This window comes from Vanellus vanellus, assembly GCF_965231255.1.
Source record: "Vanellus vanellus genome assembly, chromosome: Z".
Lineage (NCBI taxonomy): Eukaryota > Metazoa > Chordata > Aves > Charadriiformes > Charadriidae > Vanellus > Vanellus vanellus.
This window is the reverse complement of record NC_138908.1, coordinates 66,712,044-66,734,872: the sequence shown is the minus strand read 5'-3', so window position 1 is coordinate 66,734,872 and position 22,829 is coordinate 66,712,044. Positions and strand designations below refer to the sequence as shown.

The window sequence follows — 22,829 nt, the reverse complement described above, 5'->3', positions numbered from 1 at the left end:
ACTGATGTGTGAAAACAGATCATGGAAACATGTACGGTTTAAAATCACATTGCCCAAGAAATATTCCAGTCTATTAAACCAACAACCTTGTTATGTACATCTTAAAGCTTATTGACTGGTTAGGAGGTTAGCAAAGTGAAAATACTGTCAATGTTGCATTACAGGATAGTCACCATGTTGCTTATTAAAATGTCAGATAGAAATTTATTGAGATATCAGCTCTCTTCTCTCCTGCATAGACTACTCTGACATTCAATAAGGAATGAAATGCTGCTCTTTACATCACTAATGGATAACGTGAAATCACCACTCTGAGTAAATATCGGAAAATGGTAATGCTTTAATAGCTCAAAAGTGCTGTCAGAATCAAATATGTTATATGCACAGTCAAGTTATAGGTACAATAGATTTCATAATGCAAAACAAATGAAACCATTAGAGACATGTGTGCTTCAGTGTCACCTCAATATTTGAATTCCATTTCCAGAGGAAATGCAAGGCTTCAGATTTTTCTGATAAAATATGTTCTATTGTCAAGCATCCAATTTTATACTGCAGTATTTAGTAAGAGCATATGGGAAAAGACTTAAAAGACTGAGTTGCTTAAAAGAATGGGTCAGCACTACAGAAGTTAATAGAATTTCAGTAGGAGTTGACTCAAGCTGTAATGCATCATATGAATCAGAAAATTAAGAATGAGCTTTTACAGTTTTCCAAAATAAATCTTACATATCAAGAAAAGTAATGTGTACAACAGCAAAACAAAATCCAGTGTTTCATACTTATTCAAGTATGTACAGCAAATTAATTCCTCAAGCTATATGTGAACAAACACAGCCTAGTTTATACAAGACACTCGTTTTCAGAGGAAAGAAAAAGCTGTTCACTAGTTACCAAAAATACATTACGCAAAAATACGTTTAGACCTTGAAATGATGGTCAAATCAAACTACAGCAAGTGTACTTTATCCCCCATGTAGATTAATCCCCTTGAGTTTCTTTTTTTTTGTTTTTTAAATAACAGACATTAAAAAAATGATTTACAAAAAAATACTGATAATGGCTCACATTTCTACCACCTTAATGCTTTACTCTTATTTTGACCTTTTCTACTATCTCCAGTTTTTTTGAGTAACTGCCTGCTGTGCAGGCTCCTTTTGCATAAGATCCATTGATAATATGCTGTGACTCAGTTCACTGATATATATCAAACCATTTACATCCGAAAGCTTCTGGTTCTGTGAAATGGTTGGAAAGGCTTTTTAAAGGCCCACATCAGTACTGGTGGTTTCTGTTTAGTTTTTTCTGGAAACAGCACCGCTTCAGTTTCAGGGGTAGGAAATCGTACTCTATATACTTCAGGGTAAGATTTCTGAAACTAGAAAAACACAACAATTTAAATGAAGACTTAACTAAAACTTGCAATATAAAAACTGTTAAAGTGCAACCTCCATCTCTGGAGCAGGAAAACTATTATTTCTCTAATGGACTTTCTATACCTCTATATAGAAAATTAGGTGATATTTTCTAATATGGCTTGATTCATCACAGTACCCCTATTCTAAATGATTAAAAATTTGAAACCCCCAAGAGTACCTACTATTTTAAATATCAGTATTTCTCTAGAGAACTACGTCTCTAAGACTTCTCAAAGCTTCTTAAGTTAAAATTAAAGACTGTGGAGGAATTTTTATTTACTTGCTTGAGCTTTTTCTTCTTATCTTTCACAGATATTTCTTTATTCATTGCAATTTCTTCCAATAAAGCTGCCAGTGGCTCTTGAGAGCCTGTTGCCCTTTGGTTTTCAAATTCATCTGTACTGATTTGGTGACAAAATGATGGAGGAGGAAAAGTTGCATCAGTATCAGCTCCAGCATATTTTATCTGAAAAAAGAGTTAAAAAAGAGCAGCTATTTTTATTTGCTAAATCAAATAAACCACCTGAAGTCATTAAATAGAGCAGATATGGAATAAAGACCCTAAATTGTACCTCCTATCTCCTGCACTAATTGAGTGAGTTCTAGTAAGTAAAAAAAAAAAAGACACAAAGGAAGCCTGTTTAACTCTTGGAATAAGTTAAAAGTTACTTTTTCAGCAGAAATTAAAGAACGAAGAACTAAAAAACATCCTTGAACAACATAAAATATGGTATCAGGAAACAGCAAAGGTTACAAAAAAGCAGAGCAAGTAAGGATATCTCTAAAAGAAAATCAGAACATTAATAGAAACACTTTTTAACCATCCAGTTTTCCTCACTACCACAAACATAATTTTCCCATTTCATAAAGAATATAGGGCTGACAATATGAAAACATATTTCAGAGTTCTTGTCTGTAAACCAATCAAGATCTGCTTAGTTTCATTTAAATACATAGTTATGGTTGAATATCATCAGTCAAAATTAATTAGTTCTTCATCAGCTAGCAGAGATAGAATGAGTCTTTAAGAACTGTCAAACTTTGGAGCAGAAAGGATAAACTTGGCCTTCTAGCTTCTAGCACAGAGATGTTAGAGGCTATTTTCACTAGATACCTACCTGGACTCTCTGGAGATGTATAACATGTTCCTCTATAGAAGATTTTAAGGCAGAAGGAACACTTAAGATCTCTTGATAGTTGTCCATAAGAAAAGATACTAGTTTAGCAGCAAGCAGTTCATCCAAGTCCATTTCATCCTTTGAGCAGAGAATACAACGGGAAAAAGCCTGAACCATCTGAGAAAAAAAACCACATCATTATTGTATATTTTTCTGTTTGGGGCTGAGGGGTGGGGAATCAGACTGTATTTAAAAACTGATCATTTAGGGAAAAGGTTTTCAACAATACTCACTGTACTTCCAACTCATCAATACAATAATAATTTAAAAAAAAAAGTATTGTGTACAGTGACATTATCTGAGTGGGCTGAAGATGGCTCTTGCCTCATATACATAATCTAACCTTGACTTTAGACTTAAAATAGCTGAATTCCATTTTATTCTCAAGACTTTATCAAATAGCCACTTCACATGGCTTTTCCAGTTAAATAGGGCACAAATATTTCAGAGGTTTTAAAAATTACACTGGAATTTTAATAGAAGTGACGTTTTCGCTCCGGTACTTAATATCGTTATTATGAAATCATCAAACCAAATTTCTGGTTCACCTTACTTCATGTAGTCTTATGCTTAAGCATTGTTAGAAGAATTTTCTGTCTGAGCACCAGTCACTTATAACATTAAAAGAACAGAAGGCAATCAAGGTTTTCTGTCGTGTACCACAGATTACACTGCTGAATTAAAACTTAGTACAAAATACTTGGACTGTAAAGGATTCACTTCTAAAAATAACATTTAGATTATAATTATTTTAATCAAAGATCATTTACAGTTAATTAAATTATAAACTCAGCAATCAAAATTTTAATTATTTTAATCAAATACTATTCATAGTTAATTAAAAACTTAATTGCTATGGAACAAATTTAGATTTATGCATGCTACTATAGGATTTTTATGGAGTGGCTCTACAACTAAGTTTTCTGTTGCACTTCTTGAAAAAGACTTGAAAATTAAGCAAAAGAAATATATGTTCTTAGCCAGTCAGAATTGCTAAGTTATGCCTAATAACTTTGTAATGACATGCTGTTGCAAACATCAGTGATAACTCTACAAGTAGTCCCTAACGAAAAAGCATTAGAAAAACTAGGGCTTTATCAAAATCTAATTAAAATTACTTTCAGAGATTTCTGTAGTTAAATGATTAACAAAAAAAATAGTACTGAAATAAACTGGTAGGAATTTTTTTTAAATAACTGAAAACAGGTAAATCAAAACATTCCGCTACATATTTCTAACTATGACTGAAACAGACAGTGTGTTTCTCTCATGCTGTCTGCACTGATAAAGAACACCAGAGACCTCATCTACTGTATTTTGTTTTTTTCTACTCAATAGTGATATCAGTGGTGATTTAACTTTGAAAGATAAGGAAACATCCAAATTCTTCATTTGCTGACAACTCTAAGAAGAAATCCCAGTTTATTCAAATTCAGACTAGCTGTCCACATAGTTAGAATAGATAAACTGTTCTTCAAACAAGCAAACTGTACTTTGTCTACACTCTCCAGTAAGAATCTTTTATCTGTGCTACTCCAAAAGCCTTGTCTAGAACTTTTGCTTTACACTATACGTACCAAGGTTCTGGTCCTCACTGAATCAGAAAGAGGTGGCAAATCCTTGTTAAAGCTAATTCTTGCCATCATCCTCACCAACAGCTGTAGTCTTTTCCGATTTTCTGGTGGCAGCAGGAGACAAGATATCTGAAGAGCTTCTACGGCCTTGCTGTGTTTTTGCAGCAGTCCTGGTTTATAAAAGAGCATGAGACTGTGCAACATTTCTCAATTATATATTTCTATAACATTTAACATAACATTTCTAAATCTGTCTCCCCAAATTCCTTTCCTACTCTTTCAAGACTGCATGGGAACTCCACTCCCCAAAGATTCTAGGAAGATATCCCTAGAGCTGGACTACTAGAACTGGGCACCTTATTTAAATATTTACAAGATGCATTGATAGATATTAATAACCATAATCAAAACCTCTAGATATTAGTAGACATGAAAAACTACATTTCAGTTCATTATTTGCTCTTTTATAACCCTCAGCTATAAACACAACTGAGATGTATGCATAGATGTAGCAACCACATAAAAAAAAAAGTCTGGGGCAACAATCAGAGAATCTAAACAAACGTGCTTATCCATCAATGACAGCTATGACAATAGTGATACATCCCTCACACTTATAGAAGTTAAAACTATGACTAATTCTGCTTAAAAACTCATGAGAAAACATAGAATGTGAACATGGCAGAGATATTTGAAGACTGGATAGGCACAGTAGAATCTGATAGTAGTTTAGATACCTATAAAGAGGCCTCACTACAAAAATGTTAGTCTCTTTTGGGTTTCTAAGGCTCAATGAAGGAAGCTATTTGCCTAAATAGCACTAGTCACAGAACAAAACAGAAGTCAGGAACAAAATATCTGCATGACTGCAGTCTGTCAGTAATTTCTCTTAAAAAAGGAACAAGAAAGACAACAAAAAGATACACTTTTTTTTTTCTTTCATAGGATTATATATGTTGGAAGGGATCTCTGGAGATTACCTAGACCTCTTGCCCTGTTCAAAGCAGGGTCATCTACAGCAAGATGCCCAGGACTATGTCCAGTCAGGTTTTGAGTATCTCCAAAGATGGAGATTTCACAGCCTCTCTGAACAACCTCTTCCAGTGTTTGACTACCTTCCAATTAAAAAAGCTATTTTCCTATGTATAAATGAAGTTTACTGTATTTCTGTTTGTGCTTATTGCCTCTTGTCCTTTTATTGGATATCACTGATAGAAGTCTGGCTCCCTCTTCTTTAGTCCTCCCACATCAGTCTTTTGTACACATTAATAAGATCTTTCCTGAGCCTCTCCTCTCCAACTCTCCAGAGCTCTCCTTGCTCTCAGCTTCTCCCCGTATGACAGATGCTCCAAGCCCTTAATTTTTGTGGCACTCCACTGGATTCACTCACTAGTGCTGAGGAAAGATCTCCCTCAACCTGCTGGCAATGCTCTGAATGCAGTTAAGAGTGCTGCATGTCTTTGCCACAAGGACACACCGCTTGCTTTCCATCACATTAGTACCCACCAGGACTGCCAAGTCCTTCTCCTTACAGCTGCTTTCAAGTCAGTTACTCCCAGCATGCACTGGTGCATAGGGTTATTCCTCCCCAGGAAAGGACTTGGCAATTCCCTTTGTTGAACATTATGAGATTCCTGTTTGCCCATTTCTCCATCATGTTGAGGTCCCTCTGCATGGCAGTACAACCTTCTGCTGCATTCACAGCTCTTCTCTGTTTTGGATTATCTACACGCTTGTTTAGGGCATTCTGCCCTTGTTTAGGACAGAGTGTCCCGCCATCCAGGTCATTAATGAAGTATTAACCACTACTGGTCCCATTAACAGCCCTGGAGTACTCCCTACTGATTGTCACCCAGCTAGACTTTGTGGCACTCATCACAACACTCTGAGCCAAGCAATTCAGCCAGTTTCTAGTTTACCTCACTACCCACTTATCTAGCCTGTACTTCCTCAGTTTGCCTATAAAGATGTGATGAGAAACAGTGTTGAAAGTTTTATTACAGTTGACATAAACAGCATCCACTGCTCTCCTCTCATCCACCATGCCGGTCAGTTCAACACTGTGTAAAAAGTGGAAGCTGTTTGTTATTAAAAAACCAAAAACAAACAAACAGAAGTGTGCAATAGTAAGCAGGATAGCGAAAACAGTATTCCAAGAGTGGTAAAGCAGTGTAGTTAATTTTATTTTCAAAGCAAAGACTTTTCTAATTTCAAAGGAAGATTTGGCAAGTACACTAGTGCATATGTTTAGAAGAGGCCCTGAGAAATATTAATTAACCTTAATGAGATTTGTACATAAAGAATCATAACCTGTTCAAAAGGCAAATTTAATTTTACCAAGTTAGTAAAATACCTGATGATCACTGACACCTTAGTCCTATTTTCTTGGCGATTCTGAAAACTAATTTCAGCCAGCCTCTTGGAAAATAAGTGCTCTAGACAGTCTTTATTCAAAAACAGAAGCAAGTGAGGCATCTTGATATGGTCACACAAGCCACCTGTGATTTCTGCAAATATTTCTCAAGTGTTAAGATGGAGCTTTTAGACATGTACAAATCACATCATGGCTGCCTCAAATGACTAAAAATATCATCTGATAACACTTTCTTTGCTATTTCCACTAAACAGAAAGCTTATCCAGTGAAGGAAGAAAGAAGTCCTGTAATCACTGTGGAAAAGTTGTAATTCCTTGAGGGTAGCCATATGAAAAGTCAAAGACTCAAGGACTGAAATCTTGGTTTATAAATGTCTTAAGATTGAGAATTATTGCCAATATAGCAAGCTATACTCCATTAAAAGAAAAATCACAGAAATGGAACTGAAGACAAGGATCTGCTTTCATATTTTGTACATGCACAACTTGCTAAGCAATTACTGCTTCACAGGCAGTATTCAGTACTAGCATTGACACTACAAAATAATATTCTATAGTGTGCATTATCCTCTACATTTACCTACAGCTTCATAGTAGACTGTACCTTAGCTTCACAGTATCACAGTATGCTAGGGATTGGAAGGGACCTCAAAAGATCATCTAGTCCAATCCCCCTGTTGGAGCAGGAACACCTAGATGAGGTTGCACAGGAAGGCGTCCAGGCGAGTTTTGAATGTCTCCAGAGAAGGAGACTCCACAACCTCCCTGGGCAGCCTGTTCCAGTGCTCTTCATTGTTAAGATTTGATAACATATCAAGCAGAACCCAAAACTTTCCGCTTTATCTCTCAGCTTAACCCCCAAAAAACCCCTTCCTCCTCCCACTCTCCCCTCACTTGCAAGGATCACAGATTGAATCTCAGAAGAGAGTCTGAGTGGTCAGAGAAGACCTTGCTACCCAAACTTCAGATCGGGTTTACTTGTTCATTTTCTTACCAGTGGTTCTAAATAGTTTTGAGTACAAAAAGGAAAGTTAGGCTTCACCACAGGTATGCTGAACTGTCTTCTTGAACTCCCTCCACTGAATAGATAGGAAGCATAGTCTTGAATTGTAAAAAGAGTGGAAAAGACACCTGCGGATCATCTGACCCAACTCCATACCCCCATCACTGAGAGTGCCTAACTCAGGTATCCCAAATCATCCCACTGAGGCCAAGTGCAGCTTTTTAGCTATTTAAATACCTGTGTTAGGTGTCTGGAGGAGGCTGTCCAGGCAAGACTTCTAGAGAAACATGACATTTTCAACACATACAATTTACTTTAAATTACTGGCAGTATAAGTATGAAGGTGGAAAACAATCTAAGTAGTTCTTGAAAGCCTGTATACCCAAGATTTTTTTGTGTAAATCTATTTTCATTAGTAAGCAAGGATTCCATAATAGCACCTATTTTTTTTGTGAAAGCAATCAAAGAATTATTTTATGACTTTTTAGAACAGTGCGTGATTTCCTTTCATTTCCACATAAACATTGGCATGAATTCTTCCCATTTTTAAATCTGTGAAATACTGTGAAATAAAACTCATGAAGCCTGAAAGATGTGAAATACAATGGAAAAGCAAGCAGGAAGACAGTATAAAAGGTGAGAAAGAATTTTTAAAGATATTATCAAGAATATTTGTTGTCTAAGAAAAAGAAGTCTGAAAGGGAACAATACTCGGTTTGAAGCAAGATTGTCAATGAACAAAGTATAAAAACACTAAATTCCAGAAATAAAAGTGTCATTCTGAATTCCTTTTCCATCTCAATACTTTATTAAAAGCAATTTTGTTCCCACTTAAAGAAGCTCAGAAAAGTGACATGTTACAAAGCATGTTTACTTTTCAACTCATTTGTTCTATTCTGAAACATCACCATAAAATATAATCAAATATTATTACATTTACTGTCTTTCAATGAGCCATTTATAGCTACAGGATAAGTGAATTTGATATAGTGTGAACCCTTAAAAAGTTATAGTTAATAATTAAACTATTGTGACTTTAAACCACTCGATTAGTTAAGGTCTATTCTAAGCTTAAGCAATGAAGGATTTAAATTTCCTTCAGATGTAATATTGTCAGGGTTAAAAACAGTCCTTACAGTCCTAACCCTTTTTAATCTACACTGCAGTCAAGCAATTTCTAAAAATCTTATGTGAGTTTTTAAGACACTTAGGCATTTGTAAAAAAAGAAAAATCTGCTAAAATACATGTTAGGTGTGGCAGTGCTAAGCAACAAACAGAGGCCTTCAAAAATTATGAAGACAAGCAACAGAAGACTTTTGAACTAACGTGATCGAAAAGACACAAGAACAAAAGCACCTTGTGATATGAAATAAATTTAAATATTAAACTGTTCTCCATGTAGAATGGACAGGGCGGGTCCTAAAGAAATGAGCTGTGATACTATTCAGGTATGAATAATTAATTACAGGAAGTAAATTCTAAAGAATAATTTTTTCATCACATCCCAAACTACTTACCTAACACACTAACAAAAACATCAAAGAAATGAAACGTAAGAAGAGGCTCTTTCATCTGGCTAAAGTAGTCCACTATAGTTTTGAAGACATCTCTTTCAAATCCTGAGTATGTAGGCTGCTTCAAATCTGAGCAGCTGGGCCCTACAAAGAGGAAAAAAAAACAAACACAAAGAGAAAAAAAAAAAGAGAAAATTACTTTGCAGCCACCAGCCAGATCACTATTTTCTATTACAGCCAATAAAAATGCAATATTAAAGTAGAAAAAAAAAAAAAAAACACACAAAACTTAGACTCATTCTTCAAAATATAAGTGAAACTGCATTGATCTATTGAACCGATCTGTTTCCAACAGGTCTAGTGAAAACACATAGTAGAGGAAAAATATGAATTGAATAGTTAAATCTTTATATATTTCATTGAAATAAGGTGCACTGGCAGGAGAATAGATGATGGATGATCTTTTCTAGCTTTGTTTAAGGCAATGATTGGAAAAAATATTGACTGTGAATATAAACAGGATTTGATATAGCGGTAAAGGCACAGTCAGTTCAATTCATTTTTACAGGGGCGGGTTAGTTTGGGTTTTTTGCTCTCCTGAATTTACTTACAATTTGCTAGACATTTCATTGCTGATAATATCCAGTGAGGTAGTTCCTCTGCATAGGAAAGAAACAGACAGAAATTAAAAGGAGAAAGTACATGAGAAAAAACAACACTGAGAATTCTTTAAGAAGTTCCTCCTATTTATTATCCTCTTGTATAATAGATTGACTAATTGTAAAGGCAGGCTATACCTTAATGTAGGACCTAGCTTAAATTACATCTATGCTTTAGTACCTCTAGTATTCAATATCAATCAGTTATGCCCACTGCCCTTACAACTCAATCCAGCAAAATGGATTGTATCACAAATCCTTAACCTGCCCTGCAAACAATCAGCCAAACTAGTTCAAGCTACAACTTCAATAGTGCATTACACTGAAGTGTTTACTTTGCACTGAAGATGTTGAAAAGCACTCATATGTTCTGTTCTGTCATTTCTGCAAGGGGGCAGTTAATATCTTCAGGTGCTCCAATTGTCTTTAAAATGAATATGTATATGCTCTGGAGGAGGTTTCATTCACAAACCAGACGAGGTTCCAATCTCATATTTTAGTTCTCTACAAACCTTGAAGAAAACACGGTGGCAATAATGTTGTGATATATCACAGCAGCAAAAATCCTTTCCTTTCTCCCTGCTTTGCAAAGCAGTTTTAAACTCAGCGCTAGTTTCAAAATGCATTGATTGAAAACTCAAAACTGGGAAATTTTAAGCATCCCTCAGTGTACATTTGGTTCTTTCCCAATTTTTAATACACATTTCCCTCACATAAACACTCCAGTTCAGGCAGTTAAGGGCTGGGCTGACAAAGCCAGCTTGAAGTGAGTAATATCCCTGTCTTTATAAATAAAAAGTTGCTGTTCTTTTGCCTTCATCTTTCAACACTGCTAAAGCATGAATATGTTTAAGAGCATAAATATGGAATAAACACCGATTCTTACTGTCATGATGTCCTCTGATGGATGTCAGAGGACAATAATGGCATACCTTGTAACATCTTTATACCTGTGTGACCACATTTATATTAGAGTTTTTACATCTTAGTATAGATTAGATCAAATACTTTTTTTGTACTAGTAAACTACAGTATTAAAAAAAAGTTAATGTAAATTTCTAAAATACTCACTTGATTTGTCTTCTAAAGTGACAATGCCTTGCTTATTGACGTTGTATGCATTTTGGACTATATGCTTTGAATTCACAAGTTTTGTGTCTAACACTTCATCCAGGGAATCCAACCCCAAGGCCTTTTGTAATCTAAAAATACATAAACACATAGTTCATGCATCATCTAATCTGAAAAAGGCAAACATATAGTTTCCTCCTAAATTTTGCCCTTGAGATCTTTTTGCTATCTTTGTCACCCTCCTCTGGACACACTCTAATTGTTTGATGTCCTTCTTGTATTGAGGCTCCCAAAACTGCACACAGTACTGGAGCGGGCCGCACCAGTGCAGTGTAGACTGGAACAATAACCTCCCCTGACCAGCTGGCTACGCTGTGCTTAATGCACCCCAGGGCATGGTTGGCCCTTTTGGCTGCCCGGGCACACTGTTGACTCATATTCAATTTGCCATCAACCCAAACCCCCGGATCTCTTTCCAGGGGGCTACTCTCCAGCCTCTCGTCCCCGACTTTGTATGTATAACCAGAGTTACCCTATCCCAGGTGCAGAATGCAGCACTCGTTCTTCTTAATTTTCATAAGCTTGGTGATTGCCCAGATCCCTAGTCTATCCAAATCTCTCTGTAAGGCCTCTCTACACTTGAGGGATTCCACAGCTCCTCCTAATTTAATATCATCGGCAAACTTACTTGATGTACAGTTGATTCCGGTGTCTGGTTCATTTATAAAAACATTGAAGAGCACTGCCCTTAAAATTGAGCCCTGGGGAACCCCACCAGTGACTGGCCAACAGCCTGATCTAACCCCATGTACTATAACCCTTTGGGCCTGATTCATCAACGAATTGTTCACCCAACATATTATGGACTTGTCTAGCTGTATGTTAGTTTATCTAGAAGAATACTGTGAGAGACAGTAGCAAAAGCATTGCTAAAATCCAAAGCCATCACATCTACTGGCTTCCCTTGGTCAACTAGATGGGTCACCTTGTCATAAAAGGAAATTAAGTTAGTTAAGCAGGACTTTACCCTCATGAACCCTTCCTGGCTATGACCAATGACTGTGTTGTCTCTCAAGTGTTTATCAAGAACTCCCAGAATAACCTTTTCCATAATTTTACCAGGCACTGAAGTAAGACTGACAGACCTGTACTTACCACAGTCTTCCTTCTTACCCTTCTTGAAAATTGGGACATTTGCCATCTTCCACTCGACTGGGACCTCTCCAGACTCCCAAGACCATTGAAAAATAATGGAGAGAAGTCCCACGATGACAACAGCCAACTTTTTCAGTACCCTGGGATGAACCCCATCATGCCCCATAGATTTATGGGCATCCAGCTGGAGCAGCAAGTCTCAAATAAGCTCGGGGTCAGCTGGGAGTTTATCATCCCCACAGTCATAGTCTTCTAACATAGGGCTCCAGGGGTCCCAGAGCCCATCATTGGTGTTGAAGACGGAAGCGAAGAAGGCATTAAATGCCTTCACTTTGTCTATGTCTCTGTGAGGTGACTGACTTCGTCAAGCAATAGACCAATGTTATCTCTGATTGTCCTTTTGTTATTAACATATTTTTAAAAGCCCTTTTTGTTGTCCTTCACAGTGCTGGCCACCTTGAGCTCTGGACACATAAATTTTCTCCCTACAGTGGTGAACAGCATCTCTGTAGTCCACTCGTGTCACCTGCCCTTGCTTTCAATGTCTGTACGCCTTCCTTTTCTGCCTAAGATGTAGATCCCTGCCTAAGATGTAGATCCCTGCCTAAGATGTAGATCCCTGCCTAAGATGTAGATCCCTGCCTAAGATGTAGATCCCTGCCTAAGATGTAGATCCCTGCCTAAGATGTAGATCCCTGCCTAAGATGTAGATCCCTGCCTAAGATGTAGATCCCTACTCAGCCAAGCTGGGGCTTCCGCCCCACTTGCTTGACTTCCGATACTTTGGAATTTCCTGCTCCTGCACTCCTTAAGAGACGGCTTTTAAAAAGCAACAAGCAGCCATGGACCCCAATACCTTCAAAAGCAGATTCCCAAGGGACCTTACTAACTAACTCCTTCAGCAGCCTGAAGTTTGCTCTCCCCATATCCAGGGTTGACATTTTGCTGGCATTTTTTCTTCTATAGCCAACAATTTGAAACTCAACTACTTCGTGTTCACTGTAACCAAGACAGCACCAATCAACACTTTGCCCACGAGTCCCCCTCTGTTTACAAACAAATATTCTAGGAGGCCACCTTTCCTAGTCGGCTCCTTAATATATGCACCAAGAAGTAATCTTCAACATGCATCAGGAACTTCCTGGACCTGTTTGTGCTTACTGTATTATATTCCCAGTTGATGTCTGGGAAGTTAAAATCACCCATAAGGACAAGGACAGTTGATCCAGAGAAAACCCTAAATTCCTTGTAGAATAATTCATCAGCTTTGTAATCCTGGCTGGGTGGTCAATAGTAGACTCCCACAACATCATCTACTTTACTTGCTTTCCCCTTCATCCTTATCTGGAGGTTCTCAACCATGCCGTCACCAACTGTAAGGCCATACAATCCAACCTCTCCCTTACATACAGTGCCACCCTCCCCACCTCACCTGCCCCACCTATAACCGTCCACCACTGCACCCCAGTCACAGGACTCCTCCCACTAGCTTTCGCTTGTGCAAACGTTAAGCTTCTAGCTCCTCTTGCTCATTCCTCATGCTGTGCACATTAGTATAAAAGCATTTCAAATGCACTCCAGTGTACTTGGCACATTGTAGCACAGACTGAAGGACCTCGCTAGCACACCATCCCTCAAACACTGGCATGCAGTGTTTACCTCTAGCAAGCCTGATTTTATCCCTTTCCCCCTTCAAATCTAGTTTAAAGCTCTTTCAATAAGCCCTGCTAACTCCTGCACAAATAGTCTAAAACAATGCCTGTAACTTTGCACAGGATATTACTTTTGGAAATAGTAAAGAACGTCTGAATCTCAAAGCCTTCTGCACTCAATTAGCTACTCCATTTCGTATCTCATATGAAGTATTGTACTTGTCATTGAAAGGTTTCAGAAGTGCTTCTATTTCATAACAACAAGAAAAAAAGAGAAAGACTGAGGGAAAAAGTGATTAAACAAGACAAAACCCACACAACAAAAGGACTTGTATAACACAACAGGAAAGAGTCAAAAGGTATTAAGAACAATAAAGTTTATTTGCTGAATTTGTTAGCCGAAGTGGTACAGCTGGTCTAGCCACTATGGCTTTGATGGCAGCAATGAAAGGTGAGTGGGTGAATTTACAAGTACTACCAAAGAAGACAGACAAGACTATTACCTACTACACAGCTTTACTCTAACAGCAAATGACTCACAAGTATACTTACCGTGACAGAGTCATGGATTTCCATATCTCTTCTATGTTTGTTTGTGTTAGCTCTCTGCGGAACACAAGTTTGCATGCCGGTACTTCCCCTATAGCTATACTATGTCGTTTGTACCACATCTCAGAGTTCTGAAATAAGAAAAACATTCCTCACTGACTGCTGACATTGAACAGTATAATACATTTATAGTACAGCATGCTCCCTAATACAAGTATTTTAAACATTCCTAAATTCCAATATTCCAATGAAGTCTCCAGGATGCAAGTGACTGTTTAGGGTTTCACAGATGTACAACATATTTTCTCAGTTATGTAATTTGTCCAGAGTTGAAAAATTATATGTGCCAGAATAGCCATTAAAGTTCAGGAGTCAATGGTCTGTGTTCAGATCCTCTCCATGATTAAAACCAGTTTAACTCACTTGTTTTCAACTACCACTAAAATTAAATATCCGCTTATGGAAAGATCATTGAGGAATTATTAGAAGAGTTATCAAAGATTGATACTCATCCTTGTTCAGCATATACTGATCATAACTAAACATTAAGTACCCTAGCAGGTTCTATACAGGAAGAAAGTAAAAGCAAATAGCTACTGCTGAAGAAACCCATCAGATCTAGTCCACCATTGTAACAGAATAAAGTACAGCAGAGAATGCAAGAGACTGCTATCCTCTACTCAACGTTCAAATCCAAGGTTGATGCTTGAAGATTATCATCAATGTGCTGATGGGTGAACATACAATACTTTGTTTGTGTCAGCAGCGTACTTTTCAAGGCAAAACTCATAAGTATTCCCAATTCTTTGATTTACATCACAGAGGAGTTCTAAAGCACATTAATAGTATTCCTTGTGATCACAACCAAACCACAAAATGCGCTCCAGGAATGCACTTAATTACTCCAAACACTAATTGTCTGTCATTCCATGACACTAGACTAGAGCTGGTTTGAAACAAACAGCACCCTCTGAAATTCTTATCTGGTCTCCCACATCAGTATTTCACTACACAGACCCATGCCCCTCAATCCACACGCAGCCAATACGTCCTCTGATTGATGCTGGAGCAATTTAAGGTGCCACAACTTTCAGCTACCGGTCTACTTCACCATTCCAGTCAAAGCTACAGCTTTCTATAAAAGAGCCAGCAGAAAGAAGCTTATTCCTTTGCCTCAGTTAGTTCAACTTATGGTCCACTGTATTAACCAAAACTGCCAATGAAAGATTTTGAGCTATGCCAGACTGCCCGCTGTCGCATCTGAGTCAGATGTATATAGGCAGTCTTTTGCTAACTCTTATCAGGCTTGGACAGAAGTTTAGACCAGACAGTTGGAGGATGTAATGTGTTAAAACCGCAGCAGATACTTGCTCGGTAACTAAAATACTCTATTATCTTTACTTGTCTTTGGCACTACCTTTTCTTTCTTCCCTCTTGATCTTCTACCCACTATTGAAATTCTAAGGACCGTGTTTTTTCCTCTTCAGAAGCCTGGCATACATGAAATGTACACTTGATCTGCACATAATTAATTGGATTACAAATCTGGAATAACCATTCATTCATCACTGCTAGATGTCCAGCAAAATGGTAGGAGCTACTTTTTCAAACAGATTATTGATCACCAAGAAAGCCAAGGCTAGTTTCCTGCACTGATGAGCATTAATAAAAAGGCCAATTATCGAAGGAGTCCCAAGAGTTCACAAAATATGAGAGCATTTATAGACAAGATACACTGGAGGAAGGGTTTAGAATATACATAACTCCAGAAGCCCAGGCTTTTAAGGTGTCCAGGTAGCAAGAGTTGATACAATTTTGGTTTACTAGTAAAAGCAACATTTTTTTCATCTTTATAAAGGCTGGATCAATCCAAGTAAGTATGAGGCAGGGTGATTCTCCAAGCTCACAAAGGGCAACAATGAAACCAGGACCACTTCTCCTTAGCCGCAACTTATTGCTTATGGAAAAGGAAACTGAATCACTAACAACCTCATAGCAGCTAGGAAGGGAGTAATACTGTATATATTCTGCTACATGAAGTGTCTGAATAAGAGTTTATATAATAAATTAAATTTTAATTAAATAAGTAACTATTTTGTCTTGTAGTGTAATAAATGGAATTTGATCGAACTGGAATGCAAACCATACTGGCAAATACAGCCATGCTGAACTTATGATTCTCAGGACATCATAATCTGTAGCAGAAAGAACACTCAAAGCCAACATCCCCTGCAAATCACTAAGAACAACTTTACTTCACATAAGTTTAAAATAAAAGTATTTTGCATTTAATCTTATAAACAATTATTTTGTGCCACAACAAAGAGATCATTAGTTCAGTTTTGCTTTCCAAATATGGTTATGTCTGGTGAAATGAAAGTTGGGTTTCTTACCGTTGTGACAGATTTCACTGGGATATGTTCTTGGGAAGTGCCAGCCTTTGTTTCATTCCAGTCTGGAAATTTAATTACTTCCTTTCCACATAAGGATTTCTTTGGATATGGCTTCAGCGGTGAGGAAGGAGGAAATCTACAATTAGAGAATATTTTTAATGTCTCTGAACTCCATCCTATTCCACACTTACCAATGCAAAGCTGCAGTAGGCCTTACATGTGAAAACACAATAAATGCCTTGGACATTCACAATGTGACTTAGTTGCCCTGAAGACTGGTATTGAGCAACATGTAAAACATCCTGAGGAGTCTCGTTTGGCCTTCATCTGCTGCTCCAGAACAGTTCAGGTCCTTTGTACCTCCCTTGACATAGCTGAGCCTCAGGTGAATGTCTGATATCCCAGTGCATCTCAAAGAGCATCAGCTGCCTACGCATAGACAACTGACTCAGGTCTTCACTAGAAGATGTTGATTCTACTCAAAAAGCTGTGGGTAGATTTTCCCCATGTCAAGTGCACTGCTAGCACGCATGTCCTAAAGCAAAGCTCCATAACTAAGTCACCTGACTAACACTTGGATCTAATTAGTGTGCATGCAAGTGTCCACACAAAGTTTTGTCCACATTACCATGTTCTTGTGTGCTTACATGCTTTCTATGCGAAGATCATATTCTGCAGTTCTTTTCTGGTATTTTTTTCCAGATAATTGTGCAGGAAACTCACTTTTTAAGGCATTTCAAGAAGTTCCTTGAATAAATTAGCAGAAATAAACCCTAAGCTAGACTGTGCAGAAAACAAGGAAAACAAACTATGCCAGAATACATTCAACCCAGTCACATCTCCAGCTTGACAAGAATTAAATTACTGCCAAACCTACGTCAGGGCATTTACAAAAAAAATGAATGGCAGCACATCAGAGAGGCAAATAAGTTCAATAGCAACATATCATCAGACTGGCCCAGATCAGATCTCGTTTACTTGAACTCCTAGGTTTTAGATGCTCAGATTCCTGATGCTTCAAGAAATTCTTTCAGCCTCACTCACTCTTTTAACCAGAATGTAAAAGACAGTTATGTCTGTGATCATGCAACAAGAGCTTGTACACCAGTGGTTATCATGCATTTTTATCCTACCAGAAAGGTTCTCATGCTCAAGAAATCCTGAAGTTTTCTCTACAACTTCACCCCATACTCTCAGGGCAGGGTTTTGATTAGTTTTTAAATTAGTTCTGTATTGCAGATTTTTTAGTCTAGTAGTACTACACTGAATGGGTTAAACACATTACCGTTTTCACCACACACACTGAGCCTGTATGGCATATTCCACAATGCTCTTCAACAGGATATCCGCAACACAGGAAGATACCACTTCCTTCGGACAAACCCTGAGGCAAGTGATAAGCACCTTGCACTAAACCTGCAACACTTACTCTGCCTTTTAAAAGTAACCCAGATTACACTGCAGATGTTCAGCTGTTGAGTGGTCTCAACTGTTTTTTCAGCTATTCATTATTTCTTAATGTTAAAACCTCTGCAGCCTTTTTTCCTTTGCCTCACAGTATTCTCAACGGTTCCCTGTTCTCTCCTCCAGTTCTTCACAGTTTCTAGCTTCATGTCATTTGCTTCCCTGATTCTCAACCAACCAATAAATGAATGAGTTCTCACAAGCAGAAAAAGGAGGTGCATTCCCCCTTTTCAGGTAGCATTACAGCAAGATCTAGATAGACCAAAGTTTTTGGAAGAACAGTGAAAAGCCTCAGATTCTATGATGAACAGAATAACGTTACCCAAAGCTAGCAACTGAGGAGCATTCCGAGGTGGACATGTCGAGATTAGCATGGTTTATAGCCAGCAGCACTACTTTTAGGAGTTTGTTATACAAGGAAGAAATAGAGATACTTGTTTGTGCCTAGGGGAATGGATAGAGCACAGGGTCAACTAACATCGGTATCAATGGTATAACTAGTAACACTGCTGAACTCCCAGAAGTTTACAAGCAATACAAGAGTACTAACCCTTTTGCTTTTAATACAATTGCTTAGATTCCAAAACTTATAAAGCCTGACAACTTCCAAAACTGTAACTTCTCATTTATTATTGTAGACTCCACTGAGCCAGTAAGTCAGGACACAAAGACAGATAGCCTTTGCTGTTTTTAGAAGCCATACTAGTTCTCACCTTCACATTTAGTACTTGCCCAATATTCTCAGGCAAATCAACATTTGGCAACATCTCCTTCACATAAGGGTGAACAAGAACAGACAACTACACTTACATGCAAAGTTAATGAATGACACAACTGTGCACCACAGTGTGCAGTTACAGTAAATTAATACAGGAATTTACAGAGAAGGTATGAAGCATATCGAGATTTCCTGAGTAAGCACTGTCAGTGGAATTAAAAGCGACTTGTACTGCTACCGGTATCAACACGGTGAGAAACATACTTTCAACATAACGTTAGGAAAGTCCACCAGAGGGAGCTGCCAGGACATTAAACACACGAATAAAGGCAGGGTGGAAAACCGATGTTTAGCTCCATAGATAAGAAAAGATCATGTTTTAATACTTTAAGTGAAACACCAAAACCATGAATAGCATACAGAGTTTTCTCACCAAGCCTAGTGAGAAAAAGCTGGGTCCGATTCAAGATGCATGAAAGGCAAACAGTTTTAGTAAAAAACCCTGTTCAATTAATAACTTAGTTATCTTTTGAATTGGAGGTGGAGAAAGAACATCATTAAGATAGCTATAACAAAAGAGCTTTCTTGTCCAGTAGCAGATCATTAGACAGAGCACATAGTAAATGAAAAGCACAGAAATATTTCACCCAACCAACTTTTACAGCCTGCAGTTCAAGAAAGTCATGGCTGAAAATACATAGGATAAAAGAGCAAAATAATTTGAATGTGTCATGATGCCAGTGCAAAACAAACAAACAAACAAAAAACCCACAACCACACAAACACAACAAACCCAAACCGAAGAGCTATGTATCATAATACCAGCAGTTACCAAACCCCATATTTAATCATTTGACAAAGAGTCAATGCCAAGAAAGGAGACAAAGTACTTAACACCTATGACACCAGTGAAAAAACTGTGCAGGTAGTGCTGTGCTAAGTAGATTAGACAGAGCAGGACTGGGCTAGGAACATACCGAACCAGTGACACACCTAGCACCATGTGCTGTACCAGCACATAACTGTTTTTCTAACTCTGTTTAAGCAAATAAAAAGCCCACTACACACCACCCCTTTACACTCAACTTTCTCCAGGCTGAAGTCAAGACCGAAGATTCTCTGCAGGTCATCGATGCCTGTTTTCCAACCTGAACTACTCAATGACTAGGTAAACTGTCCCAATATCTTGCCCTTCTACAGCAGCCATAAGCAGATGTCCAGAGAAGTCTTTAAAATCAGGACAAGCATACACCGTACTTCATCGGCACATTTTCCCAGCCTTCGGTCATTTTCAGCTTGCAAACTGCAGAGCCACATATTGCTTTTATATACTCAGCAAGAGACTTTCTTGAGTGAGCTTCTGAAAATATCTTCAGAAACAAGTCCTTTGATACACTGGATCCTTCAAATTTGATTCCCAAATTCTAACAATTAGCATTTTCCTTGAGTAAATGTAACATGGAATTTCCTTCTATAGAACTAAGTTTGGACAGAACATTAATTTTTTATTCCCCCCAAATTATTTAAAATTTCTTCCATTATAGTTGATTGAAATTTATGTGAATATTTAACTTATTTGGCTGGAAAGCTATAGCATTCAGTGTTGCTTCCTTCAGAAGGCAGGCTAAAAACCAGCTACCAATTTTAGTGAAAGATGTCATGCAGTATCATAAAGAACAAGTTGAAACAGTGCTAATTTGTTACTGGAATTAAATACAAATCTGATTCAGTCTGACAGTAAATCAACTGAACTTCACTGGAACAAGTTTAACATAAACAACAGTTCTTTTATAAGAAAGTATCTTGACCCAAGTTTGCTTATGATAAAGTAAAAGAATTACTTCATACACACCTCTTATTTTAAAGTATTCCAGGTTAATAAATAAAATTAGGACAGTAATGGACAACTGCACTTACAGCATAGGTGTACAGACTAGACAGCAAAAAAAATCTTAGGAACATTCTACAAACAAATTAGTTAAGATCATAGATGAAAATGAAAAATTTAGTTCTTCCACATCAAGTTGAAATTCAGTATTACATACATTTTTCCAAAAACATTATTAAGAAATCATTACCAAAAAAATACATAGAATTTATTTAAGTATGTAATAATATACATAATAAGTAGAAACATAGCATTATTGCTGACCTATTTTTGCTACGCAGGTGCATGAAGACAGCTCCCATTTCTTCAAAAGAAGACTCACCACAATATAAGTTACAGATCCATACTTAAGGTAATGGTCATTTTTACACTACTTTTTCACTGAACAGGACACTGCAAGATGGAACAAATCCAGAACCCACAACTTCTGGACACTCAAACCTTAACTGAGGCCACAAGAGGTCAAAGAACCTACTCCAGTAATGCTAAGTGTTCATTGCAAAGAAAATTCTTTTCTTCTGTTAACAAGCCACTGGTTCAGAGGTTAAACAGGGATAAGTAAGTAAGCATCCCGGAGGATGAGCAAATAAAACTTTGTCTCTTTTAAGAATTTCAAACTACAAGACAAGAAATATAGAAAAGGGATATATATCACGAATTACTTTTAAATTCAGAAGGCCTTTCTCTTCTCTCAGCAGTGGAAACTGCATCCAAAATAGTCAGCTGGGAGAGAGAGAGGATAACTGGAGTTGGATGCTCAGTGGCACCCTTACTTCTGTCAATGTTTTTTTCATATGCACTCTTCCAACACTGACAAACCTGATATCTACCAACAGCAAACAGAACTCACTACCTTGCAAAAGCTACAAAAGCCCGATCATATTCATAGAACGTAATTGAGTTAAAGTGATCTTCAAAAATATTAGGAAAAAAAAAAAACAACAAAAAAAAACCCAAGCCAAACATTAAATCATGACAGTTGCTTATCACTAAAGAAAATAAAGTCTTCAAAAGGAAAGGGGAAGGAAGACACCTTTTCAGAGGCATTCTAGAAAAACTTTCTAGACCAACACACAAGAATTATTACACCCTGTTTCCAAAACCCCAAATTTTTCAGCCACCGTATATAAGTTTACCTATACAGACGGCCATCATCTTGAAAATCCTCTTTGCCCCATCTTCCTTTAATATCTTCAATAACATGATTTTTTAGGAATTTCTTAAGCAGCTTAACCGTTTGAGTGCGAGTCACTTCTGGGCCAAAGTTTTGGTTAGATCCAAGCAGTTCATGTAAACAGTCCACTGCCTCCGAGGCTTTGAAGCAACGCTCATAGCTTTTGAAGCGGCACCGATGCTTCCGTAAAGGCATTCCAGCACGAAAAAGTTCTATTATCTCGTTCCACTAGGGAAGAAGAACAAAGCAAACCGTTATGGCAGCTCTTCTCCTAGAAGCATTTTAGTTGTACAAAGTGAGATCAGAATGCAGCCAAATCTCAATGCAGAAATACGTCCTTTTTTGGTCATTTGCGTTTACAAGCACACTAAAACCTAAAACTATGATTTAAACAGTTGAGATCTGAGAACAAACAGCAGATTAAGGGGAGGAAAGATCTAGAGCCCCATGCTACCTACGGCTCTACAGATACGGCTTTAACCGTCCCTTAGCTTTTAACTTGACAAAAGACTGGAGTAAAGCTCCGCTCTGCCGGGCTGTGCCGCCGCCACGCTCCCGCGGCGCGCATGGGTCCAGCCGCCCCACACAGACTCAGCTCGGGAGGAGAAGCACCAACACCCGGACGGCGGTTGGGGACCGTCCCACCGTGTCCCCACCGGGCATCAGCTGCCCAGGATAGGCCCAGGGCCCGCCCGGGCTGGCGGCATTCTGCCCTCAGGCCGCAGAGGCCCGGTCGGCGGGGCAGGCGCAGGCGGCCAGACTCCCTCAAGGCAGCCAGCAGGTACCCAGGAGACTCTATAGAGAGCCACCGTCGGGCACGGAGGACCCACGCAGACGAGGTAAGGCTACACAAGAGACAAAGGCGGGGACGGGGCACTCACCAGCCGGGTGGCGCGGTAGGGCCCGGGGCCGACGAGCCTCGGCTCCATGGACGCGGCCGGAGCTCGCCGTCTCCACGGAAACCGGCAGCCGCACGCCCTGCGCCCGCCGACCGTTTGAATCCGGGCTAGAGAGGTACGGCCTTCGCCTATTGGGTGGCGGCGG

The 22,829-nt window shown here is 38.4% G+C and overlaps 1 protein-coding gene across 2 annotated transcripts; it reads right to left on the bottom strand.

Annotated features, from left to right (window-relative positions):
* Positions 1 to 1,216: 1,216 nt before the first annotated feature.
* DEPDC1B (DEP domain containing 1B) lies at positions 1,217 to 22,714 on the bottom strand (the record flags this gene model as incomplete). Of its 2 annotated transcripts, XM_082497435.1 has the most annotated exons (11): positions 1,217 to 1,378; positions 1,699 to 1,884; positions 2,537 to 2,713; positions 4,174 to 4,340; positions 9,066 to 9,206; positions 9,674 to 9,721; positions 10,793 to 10,923; positions 14,152 to 14,279; positions 16,542 to 16,677; positions 21,748 to 22,013; positions 22,667 to 22,714. In XM_082497435.1, the coding sequence occupies 11 exons, from the start codon at positions 22,712 to 22,714 to the stop codon at positions 1,217 to 1,219; spliced, it is 1,590 nt and encodes a 529-aa protein (XP_082353561.1). The 2 variants fall into 2 exon arrangements, with proteins under 2 accessions (XP_082353561.1, XP_082353562.1); XM_082497436.1 differs by lacking the exon at positions 1,699 to 1,884.
* Between the last annotated feature and the right edge of the window lie 115 nt (positions 22,715 to 22,829).